This window comes from Pseudonaja textilis, chromosome 11 (genome assembly GCF_049901715.1).
Source record: "Pseudonaja textilis isolate UNSWEBS1 chromosome 11, rPseTex1.2, whole genome shotgun sequence".
Taxonomy (NCBI): domain Eukaryota; kingdom Metazoa; phylum Chordata; class Lepidosauria; order Squamata; family Elapidae; genus Pseudonaja; species Pseudonaja textilis.
In genome coordinates, this window is record NC_142000.1 from 16,265,841 (window position 1) to 16,280,430 (window position 14,590).

The 14,590-nt window shown below is 43.1% G+C and overlaps 1 protein-coding gene across 1 annotated transcript in view; it reads left to right on the top strand.

Annotated features, from left to right (window-relative positions):
* The first annotated feature begins 6,018 nt into the window (after nt 1-6,018).
* LONP2 (lon peptidase 2, peroxisomal) overlaps nt 6,019-14,590 on the top strand; it is a 40,124-nt gene continuing 31,552 nt past the window's right edge. The window contains exons 1-6 of the mRNA XM_087940661.1: nt 6,019-6,344; nt 8,275-8,503; nt 9,371-9,502; nt 11,464-11,586; nt 12,476-12,639; nt 13,923-14,017. Of these exons, the coding sequence (XP_087796787.1) occupies nt 6,106-6,344; nt 8,275-8,503; nt 9,371-9,502; nt 11,464-11,586; nt 12,476-12,639; nt 13,923-14,017 (982 nt within the window). The 5' untranslated portion in view covers nt 6,019-6,105. The remainder of the gene's footprint in view (nt 6,345-8,274; nt 8,504-9,370; nt 9,503-11,463; nt 11,587-12,475; nt 12,640-13,922; nt 14,018-14,590) is intronic.

The following is a 14,590-nucleotide window of genomic DNA, read 5'->3' on the forward strand; positions in this document are numbered from 1 at the left end:
AGGGTCTGTAGATATTTTCACAGCCCCCTTTTTGACTCGTGCAGCATACAGATCCCCAGTGGAAGGCAGATTCTAAAGTAAGAAGCAGCAGCATCAAAACTAGGCCAAGAGCTTGGTGGGACTTTTCCTCAGGCATGGTTTATACCCTATGTTTTCCATGCATACCTAGTGACAACAAAATACATTTGTGAGTGAAGGTTCGGTCTTCGAGTTTATGGGTTGGTTTCTGAATGTCAGGTAGCATCTTCAGCAGAGTTTAGGGGGCGTCAATGTCTGTGTTCTTCTGTTTATAAGGGCTTCAGGAGTGGGTGTGTCAAGTGAGGTTCTTGTGATGGGTCTTGTGATAAGATTATATCAGGTCTGAGTCATTGCGAGGCGATCTGCTGGTAGTGAGAGGTTGTGTGTGGGTCAGTGCTGCCTCTGGTTGGCTGTGCTGTGGAAATATATTTGCTGCTACCAATTCTCATTCCCTTTGATGGAGTACATGCTTCAAGTTTGGAATGTGTTAAATGCATTGTTCTGGGTCACACTGATCCATTCATTCGGCGGAGGGAAGATCTCACCATTTTATGGAGATGAAAGGATGGGACCTTGTCTTCTGAACATGGTCCAGAAGCGAGAGAGAAAAGAATGGAAAACAATTATGAGCACTAAGAGCTGGAGAAGAAGAACCCTAAACCTGGAGCTAAGGTTGTGATGAAAGAGTAGATTTTTCAAACACAGCAATTGCCATTCTGTCCAATTTGCTGAACCGACAGGAATTTGGAGTAGAAAAGAGTGTAGGCTGCAGAGAGGAGAATGGATATGAATGCTATATATATATATATATATATTTTAAAAAACCACTTTGATCTCACCTCAAAATGTTGCCTTTTGCAAATCTGCCCTCTTTTGAAATGAGTTCCTTTCCACAAGTGGAAATCAGAGACGAAAGAAAAACTCTCAGGAGTTTTGCATGGCCACTTTGTGTAACGGATTGGCCAGCAGGATAAAAGTTTAGCAGAAAGGCATGCAAATACTCCCAGACCCCTGAGTTAGCACTACAAATCTGAGAACTTCACTCTTCCTCTTGATAAGGTTGGTTTATCCTTCTGTTATAGCCGACTGCGCTGCTTAATTCTCTCCTGCATGTGCCAATGCTCTCCTAAGAGATGACTGACGGATATTGAATATATGATGTTCCACTCTCACTTCGCGTTGCTACTCCTTCAATTTGCTTCCACCCGAAAGTATTTTTTTTTTGTCTGATCTTCCAGACTGGCGCAGCCTCTGTCTCTCTGCAACTGCCTGACTCAACTGCCACTCTGGATTCATAAAGAACATTCTAGAACGCTTCCTGCTCTCCCTCTGGACTTCTGTTGAAGTTTTTAATTCGGGTTCTGACCGGCGAGTGAATTGCAAGAAGGATGAGAAGAATATAGGCCCGGGGAGATCTTGTTTCATCTCGTAGTAGAACCTTGAGACTCCATAGTTTGTGATGAATATACAAGACTGGCATTGTTTTAGAAGTGCAAGGTTAGCCACAGGGCACAATAGCTTTTTGCTGAGTCCTTGGTGTTTTCTGAGTTTGGTTGTTTTCTTGCAGGTGTTTCATTACCCAAGCAGGTAACATCATCAGTGACACAAGAGGATGAGGTCTGTGGAAAGGAGGAGGAGGAGGAGGAGGAGGAGGAGGAGGAGATGAGATGATCACAACTGTGGGGTCCTTAGTGCTCTCTAAGCTTGGTTGTTTTCCGATAGATGTTTTATTACCCAACTAGGAAACATCATCAGTGACAGAAGCGGATGGGGTTTGAAGAGTGGAGAAGAAAGCAAATGGGAGGAGGAGGAGGAGGAGGAAGAGGAGGAAGGGGAGGAGGAGGAGGAGACGGAGATGACCTCTGGGATCCTTAGTGTTCTCTGAGCTTGACTGCAGCTAAGTGGCCACACAAAGCTACTGAGAGATTTTATTTCGTCTATATTTATTTGGTTTATCTATAACATTCATGTCCAGCCTCTCTCTTTACATCCCTACGTTCTCCTTTCCATTCCAAATTCCTGCCATCTCAGCGAATTAGGCAGAAAAGCAAATACTTTGGTTGAAAATCTATGATGTTTGTTTTCTTGTAGACATTTTATTACCAAGCTAGATAACATCTTCAGGGATCTTCTATTCGTATAGAGCTTTCTCTTCCAGCGTCTAGTTCAGGGGTCTTCAAGCTTGACAGCTTTAAGACTTGTGGACTTCCAACTCGCAGAATTCCTTCTCCAGTCATGTTAGCTCAGGAATTCTGGGAATTGAAGTCCACAAGTCTTAACCTCGCCAAGTTTGAAGACCTTTGGTTTCCTTGTTACTTCGCAGGTATCAGCAAAAATAGAGGGTAAAGAAGATGACCTTGTCAGAGGTATACAGGATCTATTACCGAGACAAGAGGACTGAAATATGATTTTTTTAAAAAAAATCCAGAAGATACACCTGCAAAAATGGCTCAGGAAGATGCCTTCCTAATTTACTGAACCCTAAGGAGGAGGAAAAGGTACAGCACCATCAGACTGGCAAGGTTTTGTTATGATAGTCAATCTCAGTCCAAGTAACTTTAGCCTTCTTGTAAAGAGTTCCTGCTCTGATTTACCCAGTTGGATAAAATACCTAGTTGGACTGACAATATTTCATGAAATTATCAAAGCTGTTGAGACAGTTTAGAATATCAGTTCTCTGCTCGTTGCAATAATCTAAATCGTCATTCCTATCTGATGGTTGTCAGAACACATCTTTAAAAGGGTACCTATCCCACCCCTAAGGAACAGGTTTTCTTGGTGAACTTCTGCATTACTGTGCAAATATTTTGAACAGCCTCGGTTGAGCAACTTTTAAGTTCTACTCAGAAAGGCAGTTCATCATAGCACGCCAGCTTCATGGCTGATTAATGTGTTTCAGATCAAATTATCAGTGAGAAAGTTAAGTGCTTTATTTTTGCTGTCTGTTTTTTTTAATGACCCCATTCTATCAATTCTGATTGGAAACCTTTCTAATTATTGACGTCGGGTTTTTGCAGAGTCAGAACCAAAGAGTACATTGTATAACCGCAAAAACAAAACAAAAAAAGAAACAGAAGATGCCCTCCTGGGAGATATATTTGTGGAACTGGAATATTCATGATTCCAAAGCATTGTTGAGAGTCACAAGTAAATGAGAAGGGAACCAGAAATGCTATTGGTGGACAGTTAATCCGTGGTCATTTAAGAGAAATATAGAGACTGGTTCTTAAAATAAAAGATGATAATCTTCTGCTCCTTGAAGTCACCGGCTGAGTCATCTTCAGTCTGGGCAGTTCTAGGTGCATAGATTGGAAAAATTCCCAAGCTTGTGGCCATTAGGAAAAAAGAGACTGATGATTGGGACGGAACGGCCCTAGTGGCTGACCAGTCCCAAGGCTAATGTTTTTGGAAAAGTCACATGGGTAAAGTGCATTGCTTCACTCCTGGTCCTTTTCTAAAGCCGGCTTCACAGAATTAGTTAATCCACAGAGTGGATTGTTTCATTCTGGTTTTTAAAAATGTCCAAACGTACCATGATCAATAAAACATGGTTTATGGAGTTTTAAGAACTCTGCTAATGATGGTTAATGCAATCAACTACGGTTGAATAAACTGTAGCGTGGCACAATACATGAAGCCAGCAAGTGATCAGGCTGGTGATAAGATGACACGCAGCCACTATCTTTCAATTATTAGTTATTGCTTTCTATGAAGGAGTGAAAAGGGGGAAGGGAAAAGTGTGGGGGAAAAGGGGGAAAAAGAAAGAAAAGGCATTGACTTCTGACTCCCTTTGGTGCAGTAGAATAGGGTCACAACATCAAACCACAACTTTTTAGTTTTACATAGTAATATAAAGAAGCCATTTCCGTAACACCCTATCTATCTAAAGTTTTGGGTTTTTTTCCTATCTCAAGCACAAAGTCCAGAAGCGGTTTCCAGGTAGAAACAAAGATATTTGTATTTTTTTTTCCTTGAGCAAAGCTCTCCATTTGATTTTGATACACTGGAACATGTTGAGTTTAAACACACGTGTGTGTGTGTGTGTGTGTGTGTGAGAGAGAGAGAGAGAGAGAGAGATTGAGAGAGAGCATGATTTAATCTTTTATTTTTTTTGAGCTAATACATATACATAATGAAACCAGGTTAACTCGAGCTGATTTCAGTGGGTCCCAATAAAGCATTTAAAGGATTTATTTAAAGGGGGGGGAGTGTCATCTGCTGATAAGTCTTTTTTAAAAACATCCCATTTATTAAAGCTTGAGAAATCAAATAATATGTCATGCCCTGACACCTTGTGGTCATAACTTGATATAGCAAGAGGAAAGAGTCTGGAATTGTTTCACCCTATCTAGAATTTTTCCAAGAAAAATAATTGGTTTCTTCCTTGACCACAGCAGTTGTCTCTCTCTAATTCTGTAATCTGAAAGTCCAAACTTCATATAATAGTCAACTTTTGAACTGCTCTTCGCAACTCTGCATTTCCTTGTCTTGAAGGCTTAAAAATGTACAGGAAGTCCTCGACTTAAGACGATTTATTCAGCAAGCGTTCAAAGCAGTGGTGGGATTCAATTTCTTTTACTACCGGTTCTGTGGGCGTGGCTTGGAGGGCATGGTGTGGTTTGTTGCGTGTGGTAGGGGAAGATTACTGCAAAATCCCATTCCCTCCCCACCCCACTAACCTGCTTTCCAGCTCTGTTCTCCTGTGCAGGGCAACCAAAGAAGAACCAGCCGATCAGCTGGGACTCAATGGGAGGCGGATAATAGATGGGGTTGGTGGAGCCAGTCAGAGGTGGGATTTGCCGGTTCTCCGAACTACTCAAAATTTTTGCTTCCGGTTCTCCAGAACCTATCAGAACTGGCTGAATACCATCTCTGGTTCAAAGTTTCAAGTCCCCAAGGTGTTTTTTCAAGAGGCAACTGGACTTTCTGTTTTGTTTTTTTCCTTTGAAGACATTTCGCATCTCATTCAAGAAGCTTCCCCACCATCCAGTCAGAGATGAAGAAGCTTCTCAGATAAGAAGTGAAACATCTTCAAAGAGAAACCAGAAAGTCCAGTTGCTCTTGAAAAAGCATCTTTGGGACAGCTATGAATGATGGAGAATCTCCATAGACTTGGTTGCTTTCCTTGAAAAGATTTCACTTCTCACTTCTTCTTCAACTCACTTCTTCAAGTTCTGGGTTAGGGTTGAACGGAAGAAGCTTCCTGAATGAGAAGTGAACCGTCTTCAAAAGAAAAAAAACAGAAAGTCCAGTTGTCTCTTGAAAAAAAACATCTTTGGGACAACCATGACCTGGAAGACTGAGAATCTCCATAGATACTGTACTGAAGCATCCCTATTGCTGTGCAATTAATTGTGCAAATAACGTTTTTAAGGTGTTTTTTTTTTAACTCGCCTGATTCCTTTCTCCCTCCCCATCTCTCAGGCAAATACAGATAGCCCCTCGACTTACAACAGTTCATTTAGTGACCGTTCAAAGTTACAACGGCCCTGGAAAAAGTGACTTAGGACCATTTTCTGTACTTATGACTGTTGTGGCCTCCCCATGGTGACATGATTTTACATTTGGATGCTTGGCAAGTGATTCCTATTTATGATGGCCACCATGTCCCCCGGGTTCCTGTGATTTCCCCCTTTTGCAGCCATCTGGCAAGGAAAGTCAACGGGGAATCCAGATTCAGACCACGTTACGAATTTTTGGCAGGGACTCGCTTAACCAAGGTGTCAAGAAACGCCATTAAAATGCACACTTGAACTGATGATACTGTTCTGTGTTTTTTGTTGCTGTTAGTTTTCATGCAATGTTTGTTCTCCTCTTGCTTGAGCCGGGGGCTCGACTAGAAAACCTCCAAGGTCCCTTCAGCTCTATTCTATCTCTTCTGTTTATTATGTTTTCGTTCCTCCAGGCTTAAAAGAGGCAGGCGCAATGCCAGCCGCGGCCAGAGGGGGCGGCCGCGAGCAGCACGCACGCGCGGCTCGCGTCGTTTGCCCCTCGCCGCTCGCCGTAGCGCGGCCTGCAAACGCGGACGCGACGCCGCGAGCCTTGCTTGCGCGAGAGACCGAAGAGACGAATCCGAAGCTTCCGGCCATGGCGTCCTCCTCAGGCAGCGCCATCCAAATCCCGACCCGCCTGCCGCTGCTGCTGACCCCCGAAGCCGTGCTGCTGCCGGGCTCCACCATGCGCGCCAGCGTGGACTCCCCGCGGAACATGCAGCTGGTGCGGAGCCGGCTGCTGAAGGGCACGTCGCTCAAGAGCACCATCCTCGGCGTCATTCCTGACACGAAGGACCCGCTCAGCGACCTCGACGCCCTCCCGCCGCTCCACAGGTCCGGCATCCGGCCCTGCCCGCCGCGGTCTCTATGGCAACAGGCGCCCTCTCCCCCAACCTCCAGCTCCCCCGGTTGCCCTTCCCAACGTGGCGGTCGTGACGTCAGGAAGGCCACGCCCCCTCGGTCCCCTCCTCACGCCACCTGTCTTAATCCGGAGACCTTCCCTTGCGTTGCCATGGTCACCGTCCGGCCTGTTGCCACGGTGCTACCCTCCCTCTTTCCCCCAGCCTCCCATCACACCTAGGTTCGCCGTTGCCATGGCGACTGCCGCCCCCCTCCTTCCTCTCCTTTCTGGCTAAGGATGCTCTTTGCCCCTTGACTAATTGGAGCTAATTATTACCTTATCAGAGTTGAAACATTGAGCTTTATTGCTGATTTAATCCATTTTCATAGCTCTCATAACCTGGTATAGATTTTGCAATAATAATCATCATCATAGGAACAGCTTGCCTTTGGAAGTTGTGGGAGCTTCATCACTTGAGACTTTCAAGAAGAAATTGGACTGCCATTTGTCAGAAAAGGTGTAGAGTCTCCTGCTTGGGGGGGGGTGGACTAGATGACCTGCAAGGTTCCTTCCAACTCTGTTCGTCTGTAATCTGTAATAATAGCCTTTATGGTCATTGTACATCATGTATACAACGAAATTGGTTGGTCTTTGTGTATCAACAGCAACGGTCATGTATGTGAGATTTTATTTAGTTATTAAATAATTTTTTATACTGCCCATCTTCTCCATTAAGGTGTCTCTGGGCAACTGTGGAAATGTAAGAAATAGGTTATGAATTTGCCTGACAATCCAGTTTCATGGTGCTTGAGGAGTGGAGCCCAGTTAGGATGAGAAGTGTACTTTCTGTTTCGATGGCAGGAACATGTGGAGTTTATAGAAACAGGTGTTCAAAAGTGTTTGCTTGCTTTGGAAACGGATTGAGATGAAAGGGTGTGAGAAAACCCACCAGTACCAGAGAGTCTTGTGTTCTGTTCTTGAAAGTAGCTTGAGAAGATTATGGGCATTTATGTAGGTCAAGTCCTCAAGGAGGGACATAGTTTTAAGGAAAACACTCCGTACAACTGAAGTTGCCACTGGTGAGAAAGCAAGTGATTGGTCAAGTTAAAAAGCAGCTTTCTTTTTCAGCAAAAAAAAAAAGTCGCTGCAGAAATGCGATGAACAAAAGTGTGTATTGCTTTTTTAGTGCTTGAATTATTTTTGGGTTTATAAATGGTCAAATATTTCATCCTGTCAAAAAGATTGAAAGGGTTCCCTATGCAAAATATTCCATGTTCAATCACAGACATCTCTAAGGAAAATGCCTGTCTAAAACAGGAATGTTTTCCAAAGTATCTTTAAGTCTTTCCTGTGGCTAGGACTAACATTGCTAACATGATAATGTTAACCCCTTTATCGTGGACAACACCTTCTAAAAGAGCTCTGTGGTGACAGGTAGTCCTTGACTTACCACCGTTCATTTAGTGGCCTTTTGAAGTTACAACAACACTGGAAAAAGGGACTTATGACCGTTTTTCACACCTAAGGACTGTTGGAGCATCCCCATGGTCCACGTGATCAAAATTCAAACTCTTGGCAGTTAACTTATATTTATGACTGTTGCAATCCCCTTTTATGACAAGATAAGTCAATGGTGAAGCCAGATTCACTTCACAACCAAATTACTAACTTAAAAACTGCAGTGATTCACTTAACACCGGTGGGAAGACAGGTCTTGAAATGGGATAAAATTCACTTCGCTGTCTTGCATAGCAACAGAAGTTTTGGGCTCAGTTTGTAGTCCTAAGTTGAAGATTGCCTGTAAAGTTAGCCCCTTTTGTTAGGGGCAACATCTTCCCAAACAGTTCCATAGGTAATGAAGCGTTCGAGTGTATTCTTATTGTGGCATGGCAAATAACCCTTGCTTTTTCTTGGCCATTTCAGGATTGGCACAGCTGCCCTGGCAATTCAGGTGGTTGGCAGCAACTGGCCGAAGCCCCATTATACGCTGCTGTTAACGGGCCTCTGCAGGTTCCAGATTTTGCAGCTGGTGAAGGAGAAACCTTATCCCGTTGCCGATGTTGAGCAGTTGGATCGGCTGGAACAATTTACCAACAAGTCCGAGGAGGAGCTGGGAGAACTGCCGGAGCAATTCTATAAATATGCAGTGCAGGTTAGGTGCCTTGAAATGGTGCTAAATATCTGAATGATCTGTTGAGGAAATTACGACAATCACTGGGTGTAAAGGAATTGAGGCAAAGTGCTCGCTTTGTTGCTGATGCAATGTTAATCGTTTACTTTCCCTGTTGAAATATTCTCAGGCGTTTGGGATCAGGAGGACATGTTCTCGTAGATAAGAAGAGCACATTTTCATCCAAGCTGCAAAAAAGAGGTCAGGCCATGCCAGAGAGATTGGATCCAGTACAAGTGTCCCAAAAGTGCTTTTTTAAAAAAGGGAACTGAATTTGTTTATCCCTTGAAGACATTTTGCTTCTCATCCAAGAAGCTTCTCCAGTTCTGGCAGCCGGAGCATTCAAATGCTTGCTTCTCTGACCAAGAGCACAAAAAGTTTATGTTTTTATTTTTCGGATAAAAATCGTTTGAGGATGAGATTCCTGTCGTCATCCTCAAAACAGCTGCTGCTTGGCCCCAGGAAGAAGAAGTCTCACCGATGTAGAATCCTGAAGATAGTTGTGTCCGAAAAGTGCTTAAATGGTATAGAAAAAGCACCCTTCAGATTTTGAGTCACATTCTTCTGTTGGTTGGACAAATCGCTCCAAAAAAAAAAACGCCCTTAGCATAGCTGAAATATAAGAAATGGATGGGTCCTTTGTTTTGGTCCTATCCAATAGTATTGGTTTATCCTGCTGAATAATACAAATGATTTTTTTCCCCTCTTTTAATGACACTGTAATTCCTTGCATTGGGATGGAATCTGAATGGAACTCTGTGTTTCCTGATGATACCAGTGATATGAATGAATATTAAAATGTTGCTATGCATTTATCTCTTCCTCCCCCACCCCCAATCTTTAACCAAGCTGGTGGAGATGTTGGATATGTCCATCCCGGCGGTGGCAAAACTGAGACGCTTGTTGGACAACCTACCCAGAGAAGCTCTACCAGATATTGTCACCTCGATCATCCGTACCAGCAACCAGGAGAAGCTTCAGGTATCAAGCGCTGCTTCCTTTCTGGCTTCCTAGAGGAAAATTTGGCCATTTTAATTTTGAATGTTTATACCCACCAAAACACTGCCAAGCTGAAACAAACCAAAAAAACACCTGGCTTCTTGTCAATTCCTTTAAAAGATTAACCAATGTGTTACCCAAGCATTGGTATAATAGTCCTTCACCCATGAAACACATGACAGTAAATATACCAGCAGCTGATGGATCTCACTGTTTATTTTGCTGCAAGCTATATCTCTGGTCATGATTTTCACTTTATAAGTTTCACGTGGTATTATATATTAAGTTCTGTACTCTGACAGTGTGCTTCTCTTCTGTTATTTATTTATTTATTTTGATTTGTCAATCGCTTATAAGATAATAGGTATAAGTATAAACATAGTTATGAGTACATGAAATGGATACATATAAAAAAAATAAAAAGAAACAATAGGACAGGGACAGTAGGCACGTTGGTGTGCTTATATACACCCCCTATAGACCTCTGGGGTGAGATCAATAGTAGACAGTCTAAGGTTAAAGTTTTTGGGGTTTGGGGAAGAAACCGCAGAGTCAGGTAGAATATTCCAGACATTGATCACTCTGTTGCTGAAGTCGTATTTCCTGCAATCGAGTTTGGTGCAGTTAACCTTGAGTTTGTATCTGTTGTGTGCTCTTGTGTTGTTATGGTTGAAGCTGAAGTATTCATTGACAGGTAGGACATTGCAAAGTATGATTTTATATACTATACTTAGATCGGATCGAAGGCGGCGTAGTTCTCGGTTTTCTAGGTCTAGAATTTCAAGTCTGGTGGCATAAGGTATTCTGCAACAATTGTAGGAGTGGAGAACTCTTCTTGTGAAATATTTCTGTACTTTCTCAACTGTGTTAATATCAGATACATAATGCGGGTTCCAAACTGATGAGCTGTGTATTGGTCTAGCAAATGTTTTGTATGCTCTAGTTAGTAGTGTGATATTACCAGAGAAAAAGCTACGTAGGATTAGGTTAACAACTCTTAATGCCTTTTCGGCTATGTAGTTACATAGCACTTAGATCTAGCACTTAGATCATGGTATCTTCGTCACCCAAACCCTGTAAACACTGGTGGTGTTAACCATGGCACACTTTCCCTGACGTCAGCAGTTTTTGTTTGTCTAAAAGGAAACCCAACTGGCATTTGTCTAGATCACTGTTTCTCAACCATGACAACTTCATGCTGACTGGGGAATTCTGGGAGTTGAGGTCTACGGTTGAGTTGCAAGGTGGAGAAACATTCTGGTCCAGAATGTGTAGCAAACGATTAAGGATTCTAAGGCCCTAGTGGCCACCCTTCAGTAAGGCATCTTGGGGGCTGGGGGGGTTGAATTCCAAGGACCTGGAAAAAAAAGGCTTTCCTTGCTTTTTGGAATCTGGGGTCTTCCACAATGATGGAAGCTGTTCTTCAGCACATCTCCATGGCACCGGATTGAGGAAAAGTTGGAACAGAGGAAAAGGGGCCATATCAGACAGCTTCTCACATTTGATTTCTTGTGCCTGCCTGAATTCCACTAGTATCCTTTCCCAAACCCTGCATTTTTTTTTTCTCCAGTTCCACACTTGGAAACAAACCATTCCCCTGCTATCCAGGACTGTTCAGTGTTTTCTTACATTCCCAAGGGGGAATAGTATTGTTATTTATTTGTTATTTTTCCCGGCTGCCTAGCCAGCAGGCAGGAGAGATCCTTCATTCAGCAAATCTCTATGACAGGATACATCCCGCCTGCTCTTTCCCCGCCACCTCATGAATAATGGAGTAGAAGCTCAGACGAGATGGATTCCAATAGCTTAGGTTGCTTTAATTTTCTCTGATCCATTTCAAATCAGGCAAGCACATTTTGTGGTGGAATCTGGGGTGTTCTAAGAATCCGGGAAGAAGGCAAGGAACTCATACTTAATAAAGTTTTTGTATTTTTTCCTCTTAGATCCTGGACGCTGTGGGTTTAGAAGAACGATTCAAAATGACCATCCCCTTGCTCGTTAGGCAGATTGAAGGTTTGAAGCTCCTGCAGAAGACCAGAAAACGCAAGCAGGACGATGACAAACAGGTACTTTAGTAATAAAAGGATTTACTTCAAAATGTGTGAATATTCCTGTGTGGGTGTAATTTATTTGGCATAGGACAAGCATTAGCAACAGGACTGATTTAGCAATAGCGAAAAGCAATAAGGAGGCGAACTAAATTGGGGCTGTAACTCAGCGGTAAACTATTGTCATATTGTCCTTGCGAATTCAGTTCAGCCTTCTCACCTCCAGACAAGGCCAGGCAAGTCTGATTGAAAGGGAGAACTGCAAACAGGTAACAGAGACATAACTGGATGGATTATGGTCTGACTTGATATAGGAATGGGTTTCCCACTTTTAATATGGGATGTGGGGTTTAATATTCCCGTATTTCACATTCTACAGCAATCTTTTAGAGATTGTGGGCGCCTTTGATCCTAGTTACAGACCACATCTGGAATACAGCATCCAGTTTTGGTCAAAAGATGTCAAAAGTTGGGACAAATGCAGAGAACAGCAACTGAGATGATGAAGAGCCTGGATACTAAAACGTATGAAGAACGGTTGCAGGAATTGGATATGGGTAGTCTAGAGAGAAGAGGGATTAGGGGTGACATGATCGGGCTGTCACAAAGAAGAGGGGGACAACTTATTTTCCAAAGCACCAGAAAGCACAACAAGAAATATTGGGTGAAAACTAATCCAGGAGAGAAGCAACCTGGAATTAAGGAGAAACTGTCTAACAGTGAGGACAACTAACCAGTGGCCTTCAGAAGTGGTGGGTGCTTCATCACTGGAGGTTTTTAAGAAGAGAACAGGACAGCAACTTCTCTGAAAGGATATAGGGTCCCCTGCTTGGACTAGAAGACCTTCCAGCTCTATTCTGATTGATTGATTGATTGATTGTACTCTTCCCACCTTTCAATTTCCTAGATCGTAGCAATACGTCCTATGCGGCGGATCGGCCACATTCCAGGTGCTATGGAAGATGAGGAGGAGGACGAAGATTACGATGATATTATTATTCTTGAGAAAAAAATCCGAGCCTCCCGCATGCCCGAGCAAGCTCTCAAAGTCTGCATCAAGGAAGTTAAAAGGTCCAGTGGGTTTTCCATGGCTTTTCTTGCAGATCCCCTTCTATTATGAAGCGTGTGCTATTGATCGATGGGAAGAGCATACATTTCTAGCGTAGGGGTGTTTCTTGCCTTTGGTTTCGGCAAAGATCTCCTCTCTTTATTCTGTGCACGTTTAAAGGAGTCGCTGTAATCCTGAATACCTAAAAGGTGGGCGGGGTATAATTCGGACTAATAAGAAATAAAGAGGCATCAAAGGCCGGCTGTTCTGAGAAGACACTCCCATTAAATTTGGTAAATCTTATTTCCAAATAAGCATGCTTGGGATTAGAGTCTTAGTTGCATAACGCTGCTCTTGAGATGTGGTTTTTATGTTTCACATACACTAAATAGGATTTTGTCAGTAGAAGAACTGGATAAGAGCCATGGTGACGCCGTGGTTAGAATGCAGTACTGCAGGTTAACACAGTGCTCACTCCAGCAGTTCGATGCTGACTGGCTCAAGGTTGACTCAGCCTTCCATCCTTCTGGGGTCGGTAAAATGAGGACTGTTGGGGGCAATGTGCTGGCTCTGTACAAACTTGCTTAGAGAGGGCAGTAAAGCACTGAGAAGCGGTATATAAATCTTGAGTGCTGTTGCTATTGCTATATTGAGAATTAGAAATGTTTCTGATTTATTTTATGTACAGAAGAGATCCCTTTTCGGGCACATTAAAGACCCGTGCCTCTTTGGCAGCATTAAGTGCCCCCAGATTGTAAGCTTTGGCAAACATTCTGAACATTAAGACGAACTAAATGCTAACCTTATGTAGGTAGTCCTCGACCTACAACGGTTCACTTAGTGACTGTTCGAAGTTACAACGGCACTGAAAAATGACTTACGGCCATATGACACACTGAGCAGTCCCAGGATCATGTGATCAAAATTTAGATTCTGGCAACCAGTTCATCCCTGCTGTGTCTCAAGGTCACGTGATTCCCTTTTGCGGCCTTCTGACGAGCAACCACCCGGCTTCACTTCACAGCGGGTTACTAACTTATCAACTGCACTGATTTTCTGAACAATCGTGGCAAGAGAGATAATAAAAACGGGGCACAACTCCCTTGACAAATGTCTCGCTCAACCACAGAAATTTTGGAGTCCATTGTGGTCATAAGGCGAGGACTGCCTGTGTCAGTGCAAGCTAATACAGGGTCACGTTTGTGTCATCAAGTATTCCAATAACCTCCTTTCGTTTCTTTGCAGTTTTTTTTCTGTAGATTGGGATTTCCAGTTCTTCAGTTAACAGGTTTGTCTACTTTTCTAGGTTAAAAAAGATGCCTCAATCCATGCCAGAATATGCCTTAACCCGGAATTATTTGGAACTGATGGTGGAATTACCTTGGAGCAAGAGTACTAAAGGTCAGTGGATATTTCCTTAGAATGAGAATCCCATTAAAAAATAAAAAAGATTGTCAGAGGGCACACAGTTTTTGACGATGTGAGACAACCCAGGAGCAAATAGAACAAACAGGTTTGTATTTAAATAGTGGTTTTATCTGCAAAGAATATACACGTGTTCTTTAGTCAGACCTCAAACAAGCAGCAAGCAGCAATTATAGCATGGAAGCACACACGGAGAGAGAGAGATAGGCCCCCAACAGGGTCTCTTCTTATTACAGGCTCTTAAAGTGATATCAGCCCCAAAACCTTGCTGACTCCTTCCTAGCATTACATCATCGTATTATTACATCATCACATCATCATAGCAGCTGGTCAGCTCTTAAAAGTATTTCCTGCCAAAGATCGTAGAAGCACCCTCTATTTAAACATAGGTAGTCTTCGACTTACAACCCACAATTCAGCCCCGTATTTGCGAGACCGTGAAGCATGTTTTGCTCCATTTTACGACCTTCCCCGTTGACTTCGATTGTCAAAGGATCGCCCAAGGGGATCACGTGACCCCCGGGGGCACCGCCACCTTTATAAATACAT